The sequence below is a fragment of the Boleophthalmus pectinirostris genome, unplaced genomic scaffold, assembly GCF_026225935.1.
Source record: "Boleophthalmus pectinirostris isolate CB_2022bp ecotype Guang Dong unplaced genomic scaffold, ASM2622593v1 HiC_scaffold_9, whole genome shotgun sequence".
Classification (NCBI taxonomy): domain Eukaryota; kingdom Metazoa; phylum Chordata; class Actinopteri; order Gobiiformes; family Gobiidae; genus Boleophthalmus; species Boleophthalmus pectinirostris.
In genome coordinates this window covers 36,612,781-36,635,280 of record NW_026571541.1, presented here as the reverse complement: position 1 = coordinate 36,635,280, position 22,500 = coordinate 36,612,781, and the positions used below count along the sequence as shown (strand labels likewise).

The following is a 22,500-nucleotide window of genomic DNA, read 5'->3' as shown; positions in this document are numbered from 1 at the left end:
CGAGACCGAGACCAGACCGGGACCAGATCGGGACCAGACTGGGACTGAGACCAGGACTGAGACTATTACCAGACCGGGACCAGACTGGGACTGAGACCGGGACTGAGACCGGGACTGAGACCGGGACCAGACCGGGACCAAACCGGGACCGAGACCGGACCCAGACCGGACTAGACCGGACCGAGACCGGGACCGAGACCGGGACCGGAGACCGGGACCGAGACCGGGACGAGACCGAGACCAGACCGGGACCAAACCGGGACCAGACTGGGACCAGACCGGGACCAGACCGGGAGACCGGGACCGAGACCGGGACCGACCGGACCGAGACCGGGACCAGGCCGGGACCAATATCAAGACTAGATCGGGACCAGACCGGGACCAGACCAGGATTAATACCGAGACCAGACCGGGACCAGACCAGGATTAATACCGAGACCAGACCGGGACCAGAGCAGACCTTTGACTCCGAGCTTTGACTCCGAGCCTCTGTGGGGTTCGAGCCTCAGCTTCGAGCTCCAGCCCTGCTGTGGGCTCTGAGCCTCCAGTCTGGTCCTGGTCTGGTCCCGGTCTCAGTCTCGGTCTGGTCCCGGAACTGGATCAGTCCTGGTTCGGTCCGTATGTGGTGCAGAAGTCCGACATCACAGTCACGAAAGTCACGTTAACAGGAAACGGTCGTTATCCGTTTTAAAGTTAAAGTTAAAGTCTGAAAAAAATTAATCATTATCTGTTTTTTTCATTTTGGTTTTGGAGATAAATAACGAAGAAAACTGTTGCTTTTTCATTTTCTTATTTTTGGTTTTATATTGAAAAACAAATGAACGAACGATACACAGATTTACCACAGTATCGGCTGAAGACTCCATCACCTGCTCGTCTGCTTCGAAATGTTCTTGCTTAAAAGAACAAAAAACTAAAACTATATCACTGCTAACACATTTAATAACAACAAATCACACATTTTAAACTTTTATTTTTGCAATGAACTTTATTTGAAGGCTTAAAACAACAACATATCTTTAGACTCGGTTTAAGAACACGGACACACAACTCCAGATTCTAGATTCTCAAATGAAACAAGCAGGTTCATGATTATCCAGTTCTAAAGGGCAAAGCTTTGGAGACACACGGTTTTCAGTAGAGATTTGAGACTAAACAGCATTTCATTTGGTCAATAATACAAAATAGAAGATCATACGCAGTTTATTACAATTATTTAGAGTTAAAACAACCGACTAAGAAGAACAATCTTTTAAAAATCAGAGCATAAACCTTTGCATGATGAAGCTTTGGGCATAAGGAACGATATAAGACTTTAAAGAGGGGGTATTTGACTATTTTACCTTTCATTTTATTCCAAAATACTACTTTGCTCTCGGCGCTAAGTCACTACCCCTTCAGAGCGCTATCACAACACAATCAGAAACTACTCCACATCTCATCGGGTTTGTCCGTTTGTTGTTGTGCGCAGTTTTGTATCGCGTTTTTGTACATTTACGGAGAGTTGTTGGGTAGTTTTGTGGGCGGAGCCTCGTACAGGGTTTCAATAGGGCCCAGGAGAGATCGCTAAATGACTCAAACATGCACGGCCGACTCTAAAACCTCTTAAAACATCGAAAAACAACATTATAACACGGGAGAAAGCTCCAAAAAGTTGATTTCGCATCATACCCCCTCTTTAATATAGCACAAAAAGCATCTTAAGACTTCTACAATATTTAATTTTGTGAAAAACGATGATGAAAATCGAATTAAAATTGGGATCAGGGCGTTAAAAAGGGTCTGCTACATGTTACTGACTGGAATCACTTAGGCACATTCAAGGGAAAATACAACAAATATTATTATTAGAAATTATAATGACATATTTTGGGGCAAATTTGGTTTGTTCAGAGGCAAATTAAAGACGAAATTAATCAAGTTGGACGCCATCAAACGCACAACTACACAAAAACTATGTCAGTCGTTTGTGCTCTGTTTGTGCTGCAAGAAGTTTCATTTGTTCTGCCTTAGTTTTTGAGATATTAACGATTCTTTTATAGGTCAAATTAGAGTCAAACAGCCCCCAGGAAGATTCAAAATGCTCTAAAACGACACAAAAAGGTGTCAGTCATTTGTGTTTCCTTTGTGCTGCAAAAAGTTTGGTTTGTGTGATTCTGGTCCTTAAGATATTTGCAGTTTTATTTTGGTCGACGACGTCATCAAGACCCTCAAAATGTTAAAGAGCCTCAAAACAGGCAGACAATTATGTGAAACATTTATATTTCGTTTGCGCTGTTTTGTGACAATTTTCATTAGTGTGAGTATATTTCTAAAATTATTAATTGTTATTTTTGCAGAAATTATATAATGTAATTTCTGCTCAGCTGACGGCAGCAACTTTAGCAAAACTCCACAAAACAATGAAGATAAATGATGATGGAAAAGTCTGGATTATTATATAAAAATATTAATCAAAAGCAAGTTACTAAAGACTGATAGAGACGGCAAAAATAATAATGGAATAAACACATTTTCGAAATATACTCACACAAATGAAAAACAAATGTTTTCTATGATTTTTCTGCCTGATTTGAGGCTTTTTAACATTTTGAAGGGGCTGGACAGCGTCATCGGCCAAAAATAAAACTGTCAATATCTAAAGAACCAGAATCACACAAATAAAAAATTTTGCAGCACAAAAAAAGCACAAACAATTGACACCATTTTGTGTCGTTTTAGAGCATTTTGAGTCTTCCTGGAGGCTGCTGACCCCAATTTGACCTATAACAGTATCATTAATATCTCCAAAAATAAAACAGCAAAAACGACTGACGATTTTTTGTTTTTGTGTAGGTTTGCCTTTGATGGGGGCGACTTCACGTTGGTATTAAAAATCTCAAATGGAAGAAAACTGAACCCCATTAGAATGTGTTGGGATGCTGTGTTACTTTGGAATGATAAAACTTTCAAAATGGTAAAAAAAAACAAAAAAAAGATCGACTGTAATTCATTGTACAGGTTTGGAGCATAAAAAGGCCAAATCAGCAATTCAGACAGCAGTGACTATTTTAGAGGCACAAATATTGGTTTTGGGAAATAAAATGTATAAATTTCTAACTTGATACTTGCGGCTGATTTCTTCAACTAACTGGAGTCACTGCTCTGTCTGAAGCTCTGTTAATCATGATAGACCTTAACTGGGGACTGATTGGGACTGATTTTGACCTGGATGGTTCCTCTTTTTCAGGAGAAGTTAATGGACTAAATGAAGGATTGTGTTCAACGTCCAGAAGAATTGACAAAAAGACTGAAATCTGAACTGACAAACTAATACAAGAATCACGTTTGTACAGATCTAAACTACGGGGTCAGCTGTTTTTTATGCAGAATAAAACAGGAGATTTTGTTGTTTGGGAAAGAAATTATGGTACATCAAAAATTTGGAGTCTTTGCGTCCAGTCAAATTGCGATTTCTTTTCGATTGTGATTCATTTTGGGGTCCTAGGAAGCTGGGGTTGGGGAGAGGCTGGACTTGTGGTTGTGGTTGGCGGACAGAGGTGAGCGTGGAGATCCCTGGATCATGACTGGATGGTGGTTCTTTTTCAGGGGAAATGTTTGTGATGTGGCTGAGCTTTGGTTGAGAATGTGGAGGTCCTTGGAGCTCGCTGAGGAAATAGGCAAAGGTGGAGAAAAGGTGGACGATGGTTCTGTCTCAGGGGAAGTTAGCAGGTAACAGTCCAAGTTCTTGTTGACGTTGGTGGGCAGAGCAGAGCGTGAAGGTCTTTGGATGAAGGTTCTTCTTCAGGACAAGCTGGTTGGGAACAGCTGAGTTTTCGTTGACATTGGTGAGAAGAGAGTGTGGAGGACCTTGATTCTCGCTAGATGGTGATTCTTGGTCAGCAGAAGTTGGAAAAATGCAAAGGCGGAAAAAAAGTGGACGATGTTTCTGTCTTAGGGGAAGTTACTAGGCAACAGTCCAAGTTCTTGTTGACGTTGGTGGACAGAGTAGAGCGTGGAGGTCCATGGATGAAGGATCGTTTTCAGGACAACAGCGTAAGTTTTCGTTGCCATTGGTGGGAAGAAAATGTGGAGGTCCTTCAGCTGAAGTTGGAAATAGGTCTCAGGGGAAGTTAGCAGGCAACAGTCCAAGTTCTTATTGACGTTGGTGGGTAGAGCAGAGCATGGAGGTCTTTGAATGAAGGTTCTTTTTCAGGGGAACAGGTTGAGTTTCGGTTGCCATTGGTGGGCACTGGAAACCTGTATATGTACCTAAAAAAATCTATGTTTTTTCATTCTCAAGAGAAGTTGGTTGATTTCTGGTTGATGTTGGTGGACAGACCATCTCCCTGGATGGTGATTCTGTCTCAGGGGAAGTTGGTTTGAAATAGTTTTGGATGATGTGTGTGGCCTTTGGAATTTAGTAACAGTCCCCAAACGATATGTGGATGGCTTCTCAGGGAGTTCGTTGGTAACAGGCCAAATTCTGGTTGACCCTGGTGGGCACGAGACAGTTTGGAAGTCCCCGTATCACGGATGGTTAGTGGTTGTTTTTAAGGGATAATTTGTTGTGATCAGGCTGAGTTTTGGTTGCCATTCATGGGCAGAGACGAGCATGGAGGTAACTGGAGCTCTCCCTGGATGGTGGTTCTTTCTCAGGGGATATTTGTTGGAAACAGGCCAAATTCTGTCTGCTGTTGGGGGCAAAAAAAAAAACAGTAAGAGCTCCTGGATCATGGGTGGATAGTTGTCTTTTTTTTTTTTTTTAAAGGGAAATTGGTTAAAAACAGGCCTAGTTTTGGTGGACATTTGTGGGCAGAGAAGAGTCTGGAGATCCTTAGATGATGGTTCTTTTTCAGTGGAAATTGGTTGGAAAAAGGCCTAGTTCAGGATGATGTTGTTCGGCAAAGGAGAGGATGGAGGTTCCTGGATCTCCATGGATAATGGTTCTTTGTTCAGGTTGTTGAAAACAGCCTGAATTCTGGTTGACGTTTGTCGGCAGAGAAGAGTGTGAAGGCCCTGACGACTTCCTGGGTGGTGGTTCTTTGTTCAAGGGATCTTAGTAGGAAACAGGCTGAGTTCTGGATGAAGTTGGTGGGCAGAGGAGAGCGTGGATCTCCCTGGATCTCCTTGGATGATGGTTCTTTTTTCAGAGGAAGCTAGTTGGAAAAGACTGAGTTCTATTTGAGGTTGGTGGGAAGAGACGAGCCTGGATCTCCATGGGTGGTGGTTCTTTTTGAGGGGAAGTTGGTTGAAAACAGGTCTACTTCAGGTTGACATTGGTGAGCAGAGGAGAGCGGGAAGGTCCCTGGATCACTCTAGAAGATGGTTCTTTTTCAGTGGAAGTTGGTTGGAAACAGGCCTAGTTCAGGTTGACGTTGTTGGGCAGAGGAAAGGGTGGGAAGGTCCCGGGATCTTACTGGACGTTGGTTCTTTGTTCAGGGGAGTTCTGGTTGACGTTTGTTGGTGGAGAAGAGTGTGGAGGGTCTTCCTGGGTGGTTGTTCTTTGTTCAAGGGACTTAGTGGGAAACAGGCTGAGTTCCGGATGAAGTTTGTTTGCAGAGGAGAGCGTGGACGTCTCTGGATCTCCCTGGATGATGGTTCTTTTTCAGGGGAAGTTGGTTGGGAACAGGCTGAGCGGTTGGCTGTCGTTGGTGGGCAGTGGCGAGCGATATCCTTCGAAGTTCCGCGGGATCGAACCACTGGTGGAACCGGAGCTGTTGCTGAGGGTCTCGATACTGCCCTCTCTCTGCAGCTCTGTAATGACAAGAGAAGAGAACCAAGAGGGGCGAGGTGAGAACGCAGAACTGACAAATCAAATGACCAAGCTTTAAAACACCAGAACAGTGTTTCCGTGAGCACATTCATACATTCTTCAGTCACTGTTGGTGGTGGTAAGACAGTTCCTTTGCCACACATTCATACAGTGAGTGAAGCGCACTGCTCAAAAAAAAAAAAAAAAAAAAAGGCAGTAGACAACCTCCAACTTATTAAGAAACCTGAGATTAGTGTCGGGTAAAATATTGTCTGTTATGTGTCTGTTTTGAAGATAAGCACCTTTGGAATATTAAAATAAAAACAAACTTGCTCTGCAGTCTTTACAAAATGATTATCAACTGTTATTTTTTCCCAACAAGATTATTCCAACTGTTATTTTTGTATTTTTGGAGTAGAGGGGCTGCATATATGTCTATGAAAGAATGTTCAGCAGTTACCATGGCGACGCAATGCTCGCATAAACAAAAATGGTTGCTTTTGTTTTTGTTTTTTTGACATTGTCTGAAAACTCAAGAAAAAAACACAATATGTCTGGAAGCTCATTCTTGCAATATTGACACAGTGGCACTTTGGTACCAGTTCTTGATCACATTTACATGATGTTTTTTAATTCCGAATTCATTGTTCTGAATGAAATAGTTAGGAATTAAAATATTCTCCTTCGAGTTTACATGGAAATAAAAATTCTGAATTGAGGGTTACATGGAAAACTCCTTAAATCGTCTTTATTTAATGTGTCTCAGCGTCTGGGGGTGGGGAAGGTTCTGATTGGACAGAGACACAAATGTATTTACGTCGACCGGAAGAAAACAAACACTTCAGCTGCTCCCGGCTTTTTCTGTCATCTCAAACACAAACACGATCTAAACTGTTTCCGCAGTGATTCCGATGATGATTGCGAAGCAGCAGCTGGAGAATTCTCCAAGAATTCTGTCGGCTGAGGAGGAGAAGGGAAGAGCGTCGGAGAAGGAGGAAGAAGACAAAGTGAGTGTGAGGCTGTTGTACCTCAGCCCACTCCCACATCTGCTCACAAATCCAAAGAGACGTGGAGGAAAAGTCCCAAGACACGACTGGAGGAGCCGGATCGAAGGACGACACAACGAACATGCGCCGAACGAACAACATTATTTTTAAGAAGAATAAATGTTTACTTGAAATGAGGTGAGCATAAATACTGAAATATCAATATATCATATCGTTTAATATGATGATACAATATCGATATCGTGGGCTGTTGTATCGATGTATCACCAAGAGTATTTTTTGGTTTATTTTACTAAATTATTTTGTTACAGCTACAGTTTTGTTGTTTGTTCAGAGGAAGGAAACTCGTTTATGCGACACATTTGACATTTTCACTGTTTTGATGATTAAAATGTTTGTTTCATATGAACTTTGCACAAGAAGAAGTGATTTAACAAAGACTTTTAGTATCACAGACATGATTTAAACTTTATTTTTTATTGAACCGTATCGAATCGATTTGATATATATTGTATTGAATCGTATAGAATCATAAGCTCAGTGTATCGAGGTATGTATCGTATCTGCATCTTCTGAATGATACCAGCCCTATCGAGAAATAAATAAATTCAGGTTTAAAATTGTAATAAACCACCCACTTACTTTGGAATTAAATTTAATTCTGAATAATCACGTTCATTAGGACTTAAGTGTTTACATGGTCTGTTTAAAGCAAAATACATTTTTGTTCAGAATTAAATTATATTTATTCAGAAGTAAAGCTCTCATGTAAACGTGGTAATTATCCCATAATCTAATTATCCCATAATAATCTAAACAGAGGCCAAAATTTAAAACTGGGACTGAGTCGTGGGCCAAACTAAATATTTATTGAAAAATTTCCACAACATCTGCATGTTTTCTCTTCTTTCCAGATCTGTAATGTTAAACTTTTTCTTATTAAAATAAATGTTGAATAATAGTTTTGCTTAAACACTGAAATCAGAACAAACAGAATATAAAATAATAACAACATTTTAAATAAATAATGTCTCTATAGTCGATCTGTAGACGGCGAGCAGCTCGAATACAGATTATCTGATATGATCTCGCGGGACAAATATAATTATATCACCAAACAAATATAAGTATATTGTGGAACAAATATATCGGGACAAATATAATTAATATAATTATATCACCAAACAAATATAAGTATATTGTGGAACAAATATATCGGGGGACAAATATAAGTATATCGCAGGACAAATATAAGTATATCGTGGGACAAATATAAGTATATCGCGGGACAAATATAAGTATATCGTGGGACAAAATATAAGTATATCGGGACAAATATAAGTATATCGTGGGACAAATATAAGTATATCGTGGACAAATATAAGTATATATCGGGGACAAATATAAGTATATCGTGGGACAAATATAAGTATATCGTGGGACAAATATAAGTATATCGCGGGACAAATATAAGTATATCGTGGACAAATATAAGTATATCGCTGGACAAATATAAGTATATCGTGGGACAAATATAAGTATATTGTGGAACAAATATATCGGGGGACAAATATAAGTATATCGTGGGACAAATATAAGTATATCGCGGGACAAATATAAGTATATCGTGGGACAAATATAAGTATATCGCTGGACAAATATAAGTATATCGTGGGACAAATATAAGTATATCGTGGGACAAATATAAGTATATCGTGGGACAAATATAAGTATATTGTGGAACAAATATAAGTATATCGTGGGACAAATATAAGTATATCGCGGGACAAATATAAGTATATCGTGGGACAAATATAAGTATATCGTGGACAAATATAAGTATATTGTGGGACAAATATATCGCGGGATAAATATAATTGTATCGTGGGCCAAATTTGTCCCCTGGGCCTGAGTTTGACACGTCTAATCTACAAGGTGTGTGAAGTGTCTTGCTCAGGGGCTCAGTAAGTCAAAACTGTCACTGGACCCACGCTGTTACCTTCAGGTTGTTTTATTTCACGTAATTAAGATACACTGATCCCTCTATTGTGTTATAAGAAACCAGCTTCTGTCAAATGTTCCTTTGTGTAACTTCTAAAAACTTCGCTGGTAAAATAATCCACACTTTCTCTGAGCCCGAGTCTGAGCTGGAGCGGAGCCAGAGCCGCCGCCGCCGCCGCCGCCGTCAACTCCATGTGGACGGTATCAACAGGAGAGGGCAGAAAAACGAGGCCCGGTCTGAGTGGAACCTGATACTCGGACTGAGACACGGTTTGTGTAGAGTTATGATATCAGCTCACTTCACACGCCGCTCCGGGAACAAAAACTATTATGACAACAAAATCACAGCATCTAAAGGGACGGATCATGTAAAAAATCAACTTTAAGGAGCTTTTATTCACGGGTATAAAAGCGGATGTCATCAAATAAAGTGAGTTTAATCTCGTATTGTACTGACTTCTTACCAAAAATGTCATATCGCTCTTTTTTTTTCAACAATAAAAACATCTAAAATAAACTTCTGCTGCTTGTTTCTGCAGATTTGAGCCTGAACCCAAAGGACCGGTTTCTATTTTCCAGCTGTTTTAGATCAATATTGTGGACAGAGAAGTGGACGTGTTACAGTGTTATGATAAATACCTGTAAAAAAACTAAAGTATGTCTTAAGTTTCAGACTTTCCTTCTGATTATTTTATCTGCCAAAAAACTAAATTTAGGAAGAAATATTACACGGAGAAATAACAGCAACAAAATAAAATGACTTGAAATCAGAACGTAGTAGTAGTAGTAGTAGTAGTAGTAGTAGCAGGAATAACATTAGTAATAGTAGTAGTAGTAGCAAAAGTAGTAGTAGAAGCAGTAAGAGCAATATAGTAGTAGTAGCAGTAAAGTAGTAGTGGTAGTAGTAGTAAAAGTATCAGTAGTAGCTGTTGCAGTAAAATTAGCAGTAATAGTAACAGTAAAAATAGCAACAGTAGTAGTAGTAACAGTACAAGTAGTAGTAGTAGTAGTAGTAGCAGTAGCAGTTAGTAGTAGTAGTAGTAGTAGTAGTAGTAGTAGTAGTAGTAACAGTACAAGTAGTAGTAGTAGTAGTAGTAGTAGTAGTAGTAGTAGTAGTAGAAGTAGCAGTAGTAGTTGCAATAGTAGTAGTAGTAGTAGTAGTAGTAACAGTAGCAGTAAAAGTAGTAGTAGTAGTAGTAGTAGTGGTAGTAGTATCAGTAGTAGTTGCAATAGTAGTAGTAGTAAAAGTAAAAATAGCAACAGTAGTAGTAGTAACAGTACAAGTAGTAGTAGTACTAGCAGCAGTAGTAGTGGTAGTAATAGTAGTAGTAGCAGTAGTAGTAGCAGAAGTAGCAGTAGCAGTAGCAGTTGCAATAGTAGTAGTAGTAGTAGCAGCAGTAGTAGCAGTAGCAGTAAAAGTATCAGTGGTAGTGGTATCAGTAGTAGTTGCAATAGTAGTAGTAGTAGTAGTAATAGTAGTAGTAGTAGCAGTAGTAGTAGTAGTAGCAGCAGTAAAAATAGCAATAAAAGTAGTAGTAGTAATAGTAGCAGTAAAAGTAGCAGTAAAAGTAACAGTAGTAAAGGTAAAAAGTAGCAATAGTAGAAGTAGCAGTAGTATTAGTAAAAGTATCAGGAGTAGCAGTAGTAGTAGCAGTAAAAGTAGTAGTAAAAATAGTAGTAACAGTAGTCGTAGTAGTATCAGTAGTAGCAGTATCAGTAGTAGTAAAAGTAGTAGCAGTAAAAGTATGAGTATCAGCAGTAGCAGTAAAAGTACGAGTATCAGCAGTAGCAGTAAAAGTATGAGTATCGGCAGTAGCAGTAAAAGTATGAGTATCGGCAGTAGCAGTAAAAGTATGAGTATCAGCAGTAGCAGTAAAAGTATGAGTATCAGCAGTAGCAGTAAAAGTATGAGTATCAGCAGTAGCAGTAAAAGTACGAGTAGCAGTAGCAGTAAAAGTACGAGTATCGGCAGTAGCAGTAGCAGTAAAAGTATGAGTATCAGCAGTAGCAGTAAAAGTATGAGTATCAGCAGTAGCAGTAAAAGTACGAGTATCGGCAGTAGCAGTAAAAGTATGAGTATCAGCAGTAGCAGTAAAAGTACGAGTATCAGCAGTAGCAGTAAAAGTATGAGTATCGGCAGTAGCAGTAAAAGTACGAGTATAGCAGTAGCAGCAGTAGCAGTAAAAGTACGAGTATCGGCAGTAGCAGTAAAAGTACGAGTATCGGCAGTAGCAGTAAAAGTACGAGTATCGGCAGTAGCAGTAAAAGTACGAGTATCGGCAGTAGCAGTAAAAGTACGAGTATCGGCAGTAGCAGTAAAAGTACGAGTATCAGCAGTAGCAGTAAAAGTACGAGTATCGGCAGTAGCAGTAGCAGTAAAAGTATGAGTATCAGCAGTAGCAGTAAAAGTATGAGTATCAGCAGTAGCAGTAAAAGTATGAGTATCAGCAGTAGCAGTAAAAGTATGAGTATCAGCAGTAGCAGTAAAAGTATGAGTATCAGCAGTAGCAGTAAAAGTATGAGTATCAGCAGTAGCAGTAAAAGTATGAGTAGTATTAGTCCTGGTCTCTTTGGTCTTTTCTCTGTGTGTTTGGTGCTGATAGGAGCTGATCTGCTGCTGACTTTTTGGATAAAGTTAAAAGAAAAAGGTCCCAGGGCCAGACCAGGACCAGACCAGGACCAGACCAGGACCAGACCAGGATCAGGACCAGGATTCAGGAGTTATCAGGGAGAGATAAGAGCCAGGAATCTGTGTGGAGAGAGAGAGGAGGAGGAGGAGGAGGAGGAGGGACATGTGTTTGAAGCCAGGACGGTGAAGAGCGAGAGGGAAAGGAACTACAACGATTAATCCATGACTCACAAACTTTTCCGCCTCGTGGTGCTGTCAAAACGCTAAAATTTCAAACTCGATTTCGATAACTAACAACAGACTTGATACTCGATACTGATCCTGACGATAAAATCAGTTTTCAAATCTGTATTCGAGCTGCTCGCCGTCTACAGATCGACTATAGACACATTATTTATTTAAAATGTTGTTATTATTTTATATTCTGCTTGTTCTGGATTCAGTGTTTAAGCAAAACTATTATTCAACGTTTATTTTAATAAGAAAAGGTTTAACATTACAGATCTGGAAAGAAGAGAAAACATGCAGATGTTGTGGAAACGTTTCAATAAATATTTAGTTTGGCCCACGACTCAGTCCCAGTTTTTAAGAGAGTTTTACTTCTGAATAAATGTACTTTAACTCTGAATAAAAATGTATTTAGCTTTAAAAAGTCCATGTAAACAATTAATTCCTAACGAAAATGATTATTCAGTATTAAACTTAATTCCAAAATAAGTCGGTGGTTTATTCCAATTTTAAAGTCAAATTAATTTATTCCTCGATCATTCAGAAGTTGCTGATATGATACATACATCGATACAGTGAGCTTACGATTCGATACGATTCAATACGATATATTTCAAATCGATTTGATGCGGTTCAATTAAAAAAAGTCTAAATCATGTCTGTGACACTAAAAGTCTTTGTTAAACTACTTCTTCTTGTGCAAACATTTAAACATTTAACATTTAAATCATCAAAACAGTGAAAATGTGAGTTTCCTTCAACTAAACAAACCACAAAACTGTAGCTGTAACAAAATAATTTAGTAAAATAAACCCCAAAAAATACTCTTGGTGATATATCGATACAGCAGCCCACGATATCGATACTGTATCATCATATTAAACGATACGATATTGATATTTAGATATTTTTGCACAGCCCTATTACTTGATCATGCAAACATTTGTTCTTAAAAATAATGTCAGTCAGTTCATGTTCGTTGTGTCGCCCTCCTGACGTGATCCAGACAATCCGGCTCCTCCAGTCGTGTCTTTGGATTTGTGAGCGGGATGTGGGAGTGGGCTGAGGTAAAGCAGCCTCACACTCACTCTGTCTTCTTCCTCCCTTCTCCTCCTCAGCCGACAGACGTAAAGTGTGATGAGAAAATAGACACATCAAGAATATCAGACTTCAGGTCATTGCGCTGTGCATACTAAGAGGGATTTTCCAAAAAAGTGAGCATCAAACCTCCATGTTTGTTTTCCCAGTGGGATGTTTCTATTGTCAAAGTCGACCTTTTCAAGTCTTTTGAACCATATCACTTTTGTTTCTGGTTCTGATATTGTCATATTTTAGTTTTGGGATTCGTTAATTGTTGTGGTTGTTGGATCCAAACAGCGGAAAACGGCTCAAGAAATGTGTTTGTGAACTTCATATCTGCAAAAGTGAATCAGATGTGTGTGACTCAAACCTCCGTTCAAACTGTTTCTCTTCACAACGGAATTGAAAAATAGCGAAAGGTGAAGGTGATGGGCAGAATTGATCCACAGGAAGAACCAAAAAGGAAACATTTGACTGTCTAAGAAATCATCCTGAGTTTGCAGAGAACATTTTGTATGTGGAGCGACAACAAAACAAAACCCCGATCCTTCGTTTAATCTCGGTTACGAATTTAAAAAGTCAACGCCTAGAGTGAAAGGCTCCAACTGTTCACCAAGAAACACCTTCCACTGCAAAGACCAAGACGTGATGTTTCTGTAAAACCACAAGAACAAGAAAGTGCAGCTCAGTCTGTTTGTCTTCTGCTCCTCTACATTAACAAACAGGATTTTGTTTTGTCGTCGCTCCACATACAAAATTGTTCTGTAAACTCAGGATGATTTAGTCAGTCAAATGTTTCCTTTTTGGTTCTTCCTGTGGATCAATCCTGCCCATCACCTTCACCTTTCACTATTTTTCAATTCTGTTGGGAAGAGAAACAGTTTGAACAGAGGTTTACAGTCACACACATCTGATTCACTTTTGCATTTATGAAGTTCACAAACAAATTTCTTGAGATGTTTTCCGCTGTTAGGATCCAACAACCACAACAAATTACAATGTCCGAATCCCAAAACTAAAATATGACAATATCAGAACCAGAAACAGAAGTGATATGGTTCAAAAGACTTGAAAAGATCGACTTTGTCAATAGACACGTCCCACTGGGAAAACAAACATGGAGGTTTGATGGTCTCTTTTTCGGAGAATCCTTCCCAGTGTGAACAGCACAATGACCTGAAGTCTGAAATTCTTGATGTGTCTATTCTCCAGCTGCTGCTTCGCAATTATCATCGAAACCATTGCGGGAAAAGTTCGGATCGTGTTTGTGTCCGTGGAGTAACGACAAATCGAGATGACAGAAAAAGTCGGGAGCAGCTGAAGTGTTTGTTTTCTTCCAGTCGACGTAAATTTGTTCGTGTCTCTGTCCAATCAGAACCTTCCCCACCCCCAGACGCTGAGACACATTAAATAAAGACGATTTCACGAGTTTTCCATGTAAACCTCAATTCGGAATTATTATTTATATGTAAACTTGAGAATATTTTAATTCAGAATTACAAAAAACATCATGTAAACGTGGAAAGTGAAACAAAACACAACTCCATATTCGGGAGCCAAAGTCTCAAAAGCTCAATAAAATGAGTTGAACCTGACATCGTTTGTGATACTTTTTATTTGTGTTTATTTTTTTTTTGTTAACTGTGACCCTAAGGACTAATAATTGAAGGGTCTGCTCTTCCGGAAATATCGCAAAAAACCCCCCCACCCCCCCAAAAAAACAACAAACTGTGGCCATTTTAGTGTATGTGACCTTCATTTTGTGACAGAAAATTTTGAAACATGAAAATTTCCTGAAATCCTCCCTGGGATGGATAATCTGTCAATAAATGCATTCCAGACGCAAAGAACACATGTGGTGACAACATTCAGTGAAAAAAATAATTCCTGAAACTAGGGACGGGCATTCGATGAAATTTTCTTAATCGATCGTCAGAAGAATTAATGATCGATTATCGATTTTTTTATATTAAAATGATCATCATTATTATTACTATCTGCACTAATCTGCATAAATAAATTCAACTTTACGACATATAAACATAACGACTCTAGATCCACATCAGCTGTTTGACATTATAATGTGTTTAATTCAGTTTTGTTCAAATCTCACAGAAACAAAACTTAAAACCACATCACTAATTTACATAAACTAAGCGAAGATAAAACTCCAGCTCTTGTGTCGCTGATGTGGTTCAACTTGTGTTGGATTAAAAGACATGACTCAGGTGAATACAGGTCAGTGTGACCAGATTTGCGTTTGTCAAAACCAGGACAGCGTACGTGGGGGAGGGGGGCGGGGCCTCGTCATCCACATTGAGCGACTCTCACCTGGAAAAACTTTTTCCCACTGGACACAGAAACATATGTGCTGCTTTATCCACTGTGCACATGGACTCACACTTGTCCCAACGCAACGGAAAGTGTGGAATTTCTTGTACAAATCATCGTTAAATCCACATTTGTGCTTCGGTTCGTTACAGACTGACCCACTGTTTGTGTCTCGCTCCTTCTGATGCAGAGACACATGTACACACCTGTTTGGTCACGACACACAACAACCTACATTCGGTTTGTCGATTAAAATTAACATAATCGATGAAATTCTTAATGATCAATTATCGATTAATCGATTAATCATGCCCATCCCTACCTGAAACACATTTCTACATGATTTCATCTTTACCTCATTGGTAATCAACTCTTCCTATGTGATGATTTGGGAATGTGGAGAGGAGCCTAATGTTCTACTGAGGTTCTGGGCCTGTTGATGGTAAAGAAATCATCACAGATCCATTGATTTTGATTGGATTTTTATATTTTTTCTGTGAAATGACTATACTGTTTGGAGAAAAGAATGATATATTGGTTTATGTCATAATTTGGGTGAATGAGGTACAGATGAAAATATTGGAAAAAAGTGAAAAAACACCACATTTTTTTGCATTAAATTGAGCCAAAATTATGTAGAAATGTGTTTTAAGAATTATTTTTTCTCTGAACGTTGTCACCACATGTTTTCTTTGCATCTGGAATGTACTTACTGACATCTTACCCAACCCACCGAGGATTTTATTTCATTTTTCTATCAAAAAATGAAGGTCACATACACTAAAATGTCCACAAATTTTTTTCCGTGATATTTCCGGAAGAGCAGACCCTTCAGTTATTAGTCCTTAGGGTCACATTTAACAAAAAAAAAAAAACAAAAAACACAAATAAAATGTATGGCAAACGATGTCAGGTTCAACCCATTTTTGAGACTTTGGCTCCGCGACCACCAGGTTTGTTTGTGACGAGGAAACTCCAGTAGAAACAGTAGAAATCACGTTTAATAAATATAAATTGGACTGTCGTGAAGCGGCTTAACGGACCCGCTGAAGCGTCACGGGAAAGGTCAGGGGTCGGAAGTTCAGCGTTAAAAGGAGCAGCCCATTCAGACGCAGCTACGCAAAAGAACATCGCCTTTTCACGCCGTAATTCGCGTTTGAATGGAGCCGACCCAACACTGGACGTGGTGGAGGGGACGCCGCGGCTGTTTACGTGTACACGAGGAGCGTACGGGCGCAGCATAACCCCGGGGTCACGCGTACATGTGCCTTTGTGCGGGTCAAATGTAGGTCAAGAGAGCAGTCGCCGCACAATGGGAAACGCCGAGGATTTGATCATAGTGGATGGACATCGACAAAACCCCGGGACACCTTCTGCGCTGGCGACGGTGCAAAGTGCCCAGGCCATCGCGTTTGACCCCGAAGTATGAATGGGTCGACCCGCTGACCTTATTTTATACACGCTTTTGTTGGTATGAGCAACGTTTGACCCGCTACTCTGGTTTCTTGTTGAAATCTGACCCTCTTCTCTTCATTTTTTCTCCATCTGACCCTTTTCTCTGCTCCCTCTGCTCCATCTGATCCTTCACTCTCCATTTTCTGCTCCTCTGACGTTCTCCTCTACTTCTTCTGCTCTATTTGACCCTTTTCACTCCATCTTCTGCTCCATCTGACCTTCTTCTCTCCATCTTCTGCTCCATCTGACCTTCTTCTCTTCATCCTCTGCTCCATCTTCTGCTCCTCTGCTTCCTCTGTGTCATCTGAACCTTTTCACTCCATCTTCTGCTCCATCTGATGTTCTCCTCTACTTCCTCTGCTCCATCTGACCCTCTTCTCTCCATCTTCTGCTCCATCTGACCTTCTTCTCTTGGTCGTCTGCTCCATCTTCTGCTCCTCTTCTTCCTCTGAACCTTTTCACTCCATCTTCTGCTCCATCTGATGTTCTCCTCTACTTCCTCTGCTCCATCTGACCCTCTCCTCTCCATCTTCTGCTCCTCCCAACCTCTTCTCTGCTTCCTCTGCATTATCCGACCCCCTTCACTCCATCTTCTGCTCCGTCTGACCCTCTTCTTTTCATCTTCCGCTCCTCAGACCCTCCCTTCTGCTTCCTCTGCATCATCTGACCCCCTTCTCTCCGTCTTTTGCTCCTCTGATCCTCTTCTCTCCCTCTTTTTCTCCATCTGATTCTTTTCTCTGCTTCCTCTGCTCCATTTGACCATCTTCTGCTCCATCTGCTCCATCTGTTCTTTCCTCTACTCCCTCTGCTCTATCTGACCATCTTCACTCCATCCTGTGTCATCCGACCCTCTCTGCTCCATTTGACCCTCTTTTGTCCATCTTCTGCTCCTCTGACCTTCTTCTGTCCATTTTCTGCTCCACCTGACTCGCTCATCTATTTCCTCTGCTTCATTTGACCCTCTTCTCTCCGTCTTGTGCTCCTCCCAACCTCTCCTCTGCTCCTCTGACCCTCCTCTGACTCTATCTTTTTCTCCATCTCACCCTCTCTTCTCCATCTTCTGCTCCTCTGACCCTTTTCACTCTATCTTTTTCTCCATCTGACCTTCTTCTCTCCATCTATCTGACGTTCTCCTCTACTTCCTCTGCTCCATTTGACCATCTTCTGCTTCATTTGACCTTCTTTTTTCCACCTTCTGCTCCAGCTGATCCTTATATCTGCTTCTTCTCCTCCATCTGATGTTCTCCTCTACTTCCTCTGCTCCATGTGACCCTCTTCTCTCCATCTTCTGCTCCATCTGACCCTTTTCCCTTCACCTTCTGCTCCATTTGACCCTGTCCTCTGCTTTCTCTACATCATCTGACCCTCTCCTCTCCATCTTCAGCTCCTCTGATCCTCTTCACTCTATCTTTTGCTCCATCTGACCTTTTCTCTCCATCTTCTGCTTCATCTCAAGTTTTCCTCTGCATCATCTGACCCTCTCTTCTCCATCTTCTGCTCCATCTTCTGCTCTCCTCGTCCATCTTCTTCTCTCCACCTCTCCTCTGCTTCTTCTGTGTCATCTGACCCTCTCCTCTCCATCTTCAGCTCCATCTGACCCTCTTCTCTACATTTTCTGCTCCATCTGAACTTCTTCTTTACTTCTCTCTACTTCTGCTCCATCTCAAGTTCTCCTCTACTTCCTCTGCTCCATCTGACCCTCTTCTGTCCATCTACTGCTCCTCTAACCTTCTTTTCTGCTTCTTGTGCATCATCTGACCCTGTCCTTTGCTTCCTCTCTCCATTTGACCCTCTCCTCTCCATCTTCTGACCCTCTTCCCTCAATTTTCTGCTCCATCTGATGTTCTCCTCTGCTTCCTCTGCTTCCATTTGACCCTCTTCTCTCCATCTTCTCCTCCTCTGACCTTTCTTCTGTCCATCTTCTGCTCCACCTGACTCTCTCATCTGCTTTCTCTGTGTCATCTGACCCTTTTCTCTCCATCTTGTGCTCCTCCCAACCTCTCCTCTGCTCCTCTGACCCTCTTCTGTCTTTTTTTCTCCATCTTCTGCTTCATCTCAAGTTTTCCTCTGCATCATCTGACCCTCTCTTCTCCATCTTCTGCTCCATATGACCCTCTCCTCTACTTCCTCTGCTCCATTTGACCCTCTTCTCTCCATCTTCTGCTCCTCTGACCTTCTTCTGTCCATTTTCTGCTCCACCTGATGTTCTCCTCTACTTCCTCTGTGTCATCTGACCCTCTTCTCCCCATCTTCTGCTCCTCTGACCCTCTCCTCTTCCTCCTCTGCTCACATATCCACTCTCCCTCTCCTCTCGTCCTGCTAAACACAGTAAGAACCTCGTGTGTCCGTCGCATGTTTTGATGTTCCCTAATTAGTGACGTCATAGATAGAGAAACGACTCTTGATTATTCCTAATGACTCCACTTGTTCGGAGAGAAACACTAGAGGAGCATTATCCCCCCAAAAAAACTCGCTCCGTTTCATCTCCGGCACAAAGACAGGAGCTTTTATTTATCCTTTTAACCCAGCGTCTGCGAGGATCAGCGTCCTCTTCACCGGGGCCCGAGAGACGCTCCGTTAACGAAGCGAACGAGGCGAACGAGGCGAACGCGGCGCGCCTCGTTAGCTCCGACGCACTCGTCTTTTTGATGCTCTTGAGGGTTTAATGCTCCGCTAAATTACGTCTAATCGCCGGGCTTTCATTTGCGAATGGATGTTTGGACGTTTGGTGGAGCAGGGGGTGGAGGAGATGGAGGGTTGGAGGTTCAAGTCCCGATCGGATAGAAAACAAAACACGACGGGTGGATGAGCTGGACGACTGAAGGTGTTTTTCTTGAGCAAGACACTTAAAGGTTGTATGGAGGATTTTTTGTTTGTTTCAAATTATCATTGAATGTTTAAAATACCATTACAGAGACGCAGCAGCCGTGTAATTATGATGACCAAAAAAAAAAAAGAATGAAAATCTATCAATTGTGAACTTCGTGAGGCCAGATCAACATCAGCCAATAGATAATGAGGCTCCCTCTTTATCTATTGGCTGTTAGGTTGTCAATCAAACTCCCTATGTTTCTAGTGTAAATGACTCGCCGGTGCGCGCGGATTTCATGGTTTATGCGATGGTTCTTAGAGGCTTTTTCAAACTGTCGCTTCCTCGCAGTTCGCACAAAGTTTGTCGCGACGGCCGTCAAGAATCCACGACCAGTTCACCGCAAAAAAAAGTCCGTTTTTGAGGTCGCTGAAAGAAGAAGAGAAGGGAAAAGGAGCAAAGCCAAACTGAGGTGATTCTTGGAGATCTCTTCCAGCGATGGCGCGACCGAAGCGGACGAAGGGTCTAAAAACTGACGCGCCGGTCGATGAATTACTTCTAGACAGGAAACTTCAACAGTAATTCTGAACGTGCACAAGGACTGTCGCTGTATTTCTCTTCCCTTAAAAAAATCCTCTGCACAACCTTTAACGCCCAGTGTGTGTGAAAGTCTTCCTCTTCACCTCCTCTCTTCTTTTGTCTCTCTCCTCTTCTGACGACTCCTCCTCTTCTCTGTTCTTCTCACTTTGTCTTCTTCCTTGTCTCCTCCTCACCTCTCCTTCTGATTTTCCTCCTCCCCTCCTCTTCTTCCTCAGTGTTCTTTTGTCTCATCTCTTCTTCATCCTCTCCTCCTCTGTTCTTCTGACTCTTCCTCCTCCCCTCCTCTGTTCTTTTGTCTCCTCTGTTACTCCCTCTCTCCTCCTCTCCTCCTCAGGTTCTTCCTCGTCCTCTCGTCCTCTGCCCCTGTGTTCTTCCTCCTCTCCTCCTCTGTTCTCTTTTCTCCTCCCCTCCTCTCCTCCACTGCTCTTTTGCCTCCTCTTTTCTTCCTTCTCTTCTCCTCACTTCCTTTGTTCTTTTCCCTCTTCCTCCTCCCCTCATCTTTCTCCTCCATTCTTTTGTCTCCTCTGCTCTTCTGACTCTTTCTCCTCCTCAGTCCTTCCGTTCTTCCTCCTCTCCTCCTGTGTTCTTCTGTCTCATCTCTTCTTCATTCTCTCCTTCTCTCTTTCTCCGTTCTTCCACGTCCCTCCTCTCCTCCTCTGTTCATCTGACTCTTCCTCCTCTCCTCCCGTTTTTCTACCTTTCCTCCAGAGTTCTTCTGTCTCCTCTCTTCTTCATTCTCTCTTCCTCTGTTCTTCCTCCTGCTCTCCTCCGTTCTTTTGCCTCCTCTGTTCTTCTGCTTCTTCTCCTCTTCCTCCTCCTACTCTCCTCTGTTCTTTCTTCTCTCCTCCACTGTTTTTATCTCCTCTCTTCTGCTCCTCTGTTTTTCTGACTATCTCTTCTTCCTTCTTTCCACCTCCCCTCCTCTGTTCTTCCTCCTCTTCCCCCTCCACCCCTCTTTTTCTCCTCTGTTCCTTGGACTCTTCCTCCTCTCCTCCTCACTTCTTCTGACTCTTTCTCCTTCTCCCCCCCCCTCTGTTCTTCCTCCTTGCCTCCACTGTTCTTTTTCTTCCTCTGTTCATCCGACTCTTCCTCCTCTCCTCCCGTTTTTCCACCTTTCCTCCAGACTTCTTCCGTCTCCTCTCTTCTTCATCCTCTCTTTCTCTCGTCCTCCTCCGTTCTTTTGCCTTCTCTGTTCTTCTGACTCTTTCTCCTTCTCTTTTCTGTTCTTTCACCTGTTCTTCTTCCCCTCCTTTTCCGCCTCTTCCTCCCCTCTCCTCTGTTCTTCCGTGCGTTCGATCGTCTCTCTTCTCTCTCGTGCGACGGACAGAGTTTTGCAGATAGTTTATGATCTTTCTCCTCTTCTTTCTTTCTCTCCTCCTCTCCTCTGTTCTTCCTCCTCCTCCTCCTCCTCTCCTCGTCTGTTCGATCGTCTCTTCTCTCGTGTGATGGACAGAGTTTTCGCGGTCGTGCAGATTGTTTGTGTTCTTCCTCCTCTCTTCTCCGTGCGTTCGATCGTCTCTCCTCTCTTCTCTCTTCTTCTCTTCTCTCTGGTGTGATGGACAGAGTTTTGTTCGCGGCGGGGCGGTGGCGGCGGCGGTGCAGAGAGTTCGTGATCGATGGCGTTCCTCTCTGCGCAGGATGTGAGTCGTTACAAAGTCTAAACGGTGCTAATGCGGGCGCTAATGCAGTTAGCATACACGCGCGGTAATGGGCCCGTCTCATTAAAGACAATCACTTACAAACAACACTGCAACTGAGAAACAAAGAGCAGAGACAGAGACAGAGAGAGAGAGAGAGAGAGAGACTGCACTGAGAAACAGACAGAGAGACAGAGAGAGAGAGAGAGAGAGACAAACAACACTGCAACTGAGAAACAAAGAGAACAGAAGAGACAGAGAGAGACAGAGAGAGACAGAGAGAGAGAGAGAGAGAGAGAGACAAAGAACTGAGAAAGACAGAGAGAGAGACAGAGAGAAACAAAGAGACAGAGACAGAGAGAGAGAGAGAGAGAGAGAGAGAGAGAGAGAGAGAGAGAGAGACAAACAACACTGCAACTGAGAAACAAAGAGACGGAGAGAGACAGAGAGAGAGACAGAGAGAGAGAGAGAGAGAGACAGAGAGAGAAGAGAGAGAGAGAGAGAGAGAGACAGAGAGAGAGAGAGAGAGAGACAGAGAGAGAGAGAGAGAGAGAGAGAGAGAGAGAGAGAGAGAGAGAGAGAGACAGAGAGAGAGAGAGAGAGAGAGAGACAGAGAGAGAAACAAAGAGACAAGAGAGAGAGACAGAGAGAGACGGTAGAGAGAGAGAGAGAGAGACAGAGAGAGACGGAGAGAGAGAGAGAGACAGAGAGAGAGAGAGAGACAGAGAGAGAGAGAGACAGAGAGAGAGAGACGGAGAGAGAGACAAACAACACTCCAACTGAGAAACAAAGAGACGAGAGACAGAGAGAGACAGAGAGAGAGAGAGAGACAGAGAGAGAGAGAGAGAGAGAGAGAGAGAGACAGAGAGAGAGAGAGAGAGAGAGAGAGAGAGAGACAGAGAGAGAGAGAGAGAGAGAGAGAGAGAGAGACAAAGAGAGAGAGAGAGAGAGAGAGACAGAGAGAGAAACAAGAGAGACAGAGAGAGAGA

At 42.0% G+C, this 22,500-nt stretch overlaps 1 protein-coding gene across 1 annotated transcript in view; it reads right to left on the bottom strand.

The window, feature by feature from the left end:
- Positions 1 to 968: 968 nt before the first annotated feature.
- The window catches only part of bcas3 (BCAS3 microtubule associated cell migration factor), a 988,864-nt gene continuing 967,332 nt past the window's right edge, over positions 969 to 22,500 (bottom strand). The window contains exon 28 of the mRNA XM_055166948.1: positions 969 to 5,736. Within this exon, the coding sequence (XP_055022923.1) occupies positions 5,588 to 5,736 (149 nt within the window). The 3' untranslated portion in view covers positions 969 to 5,587. The remainder of the gene's footprint in view (positions 5,737 to 22,500) is intronic.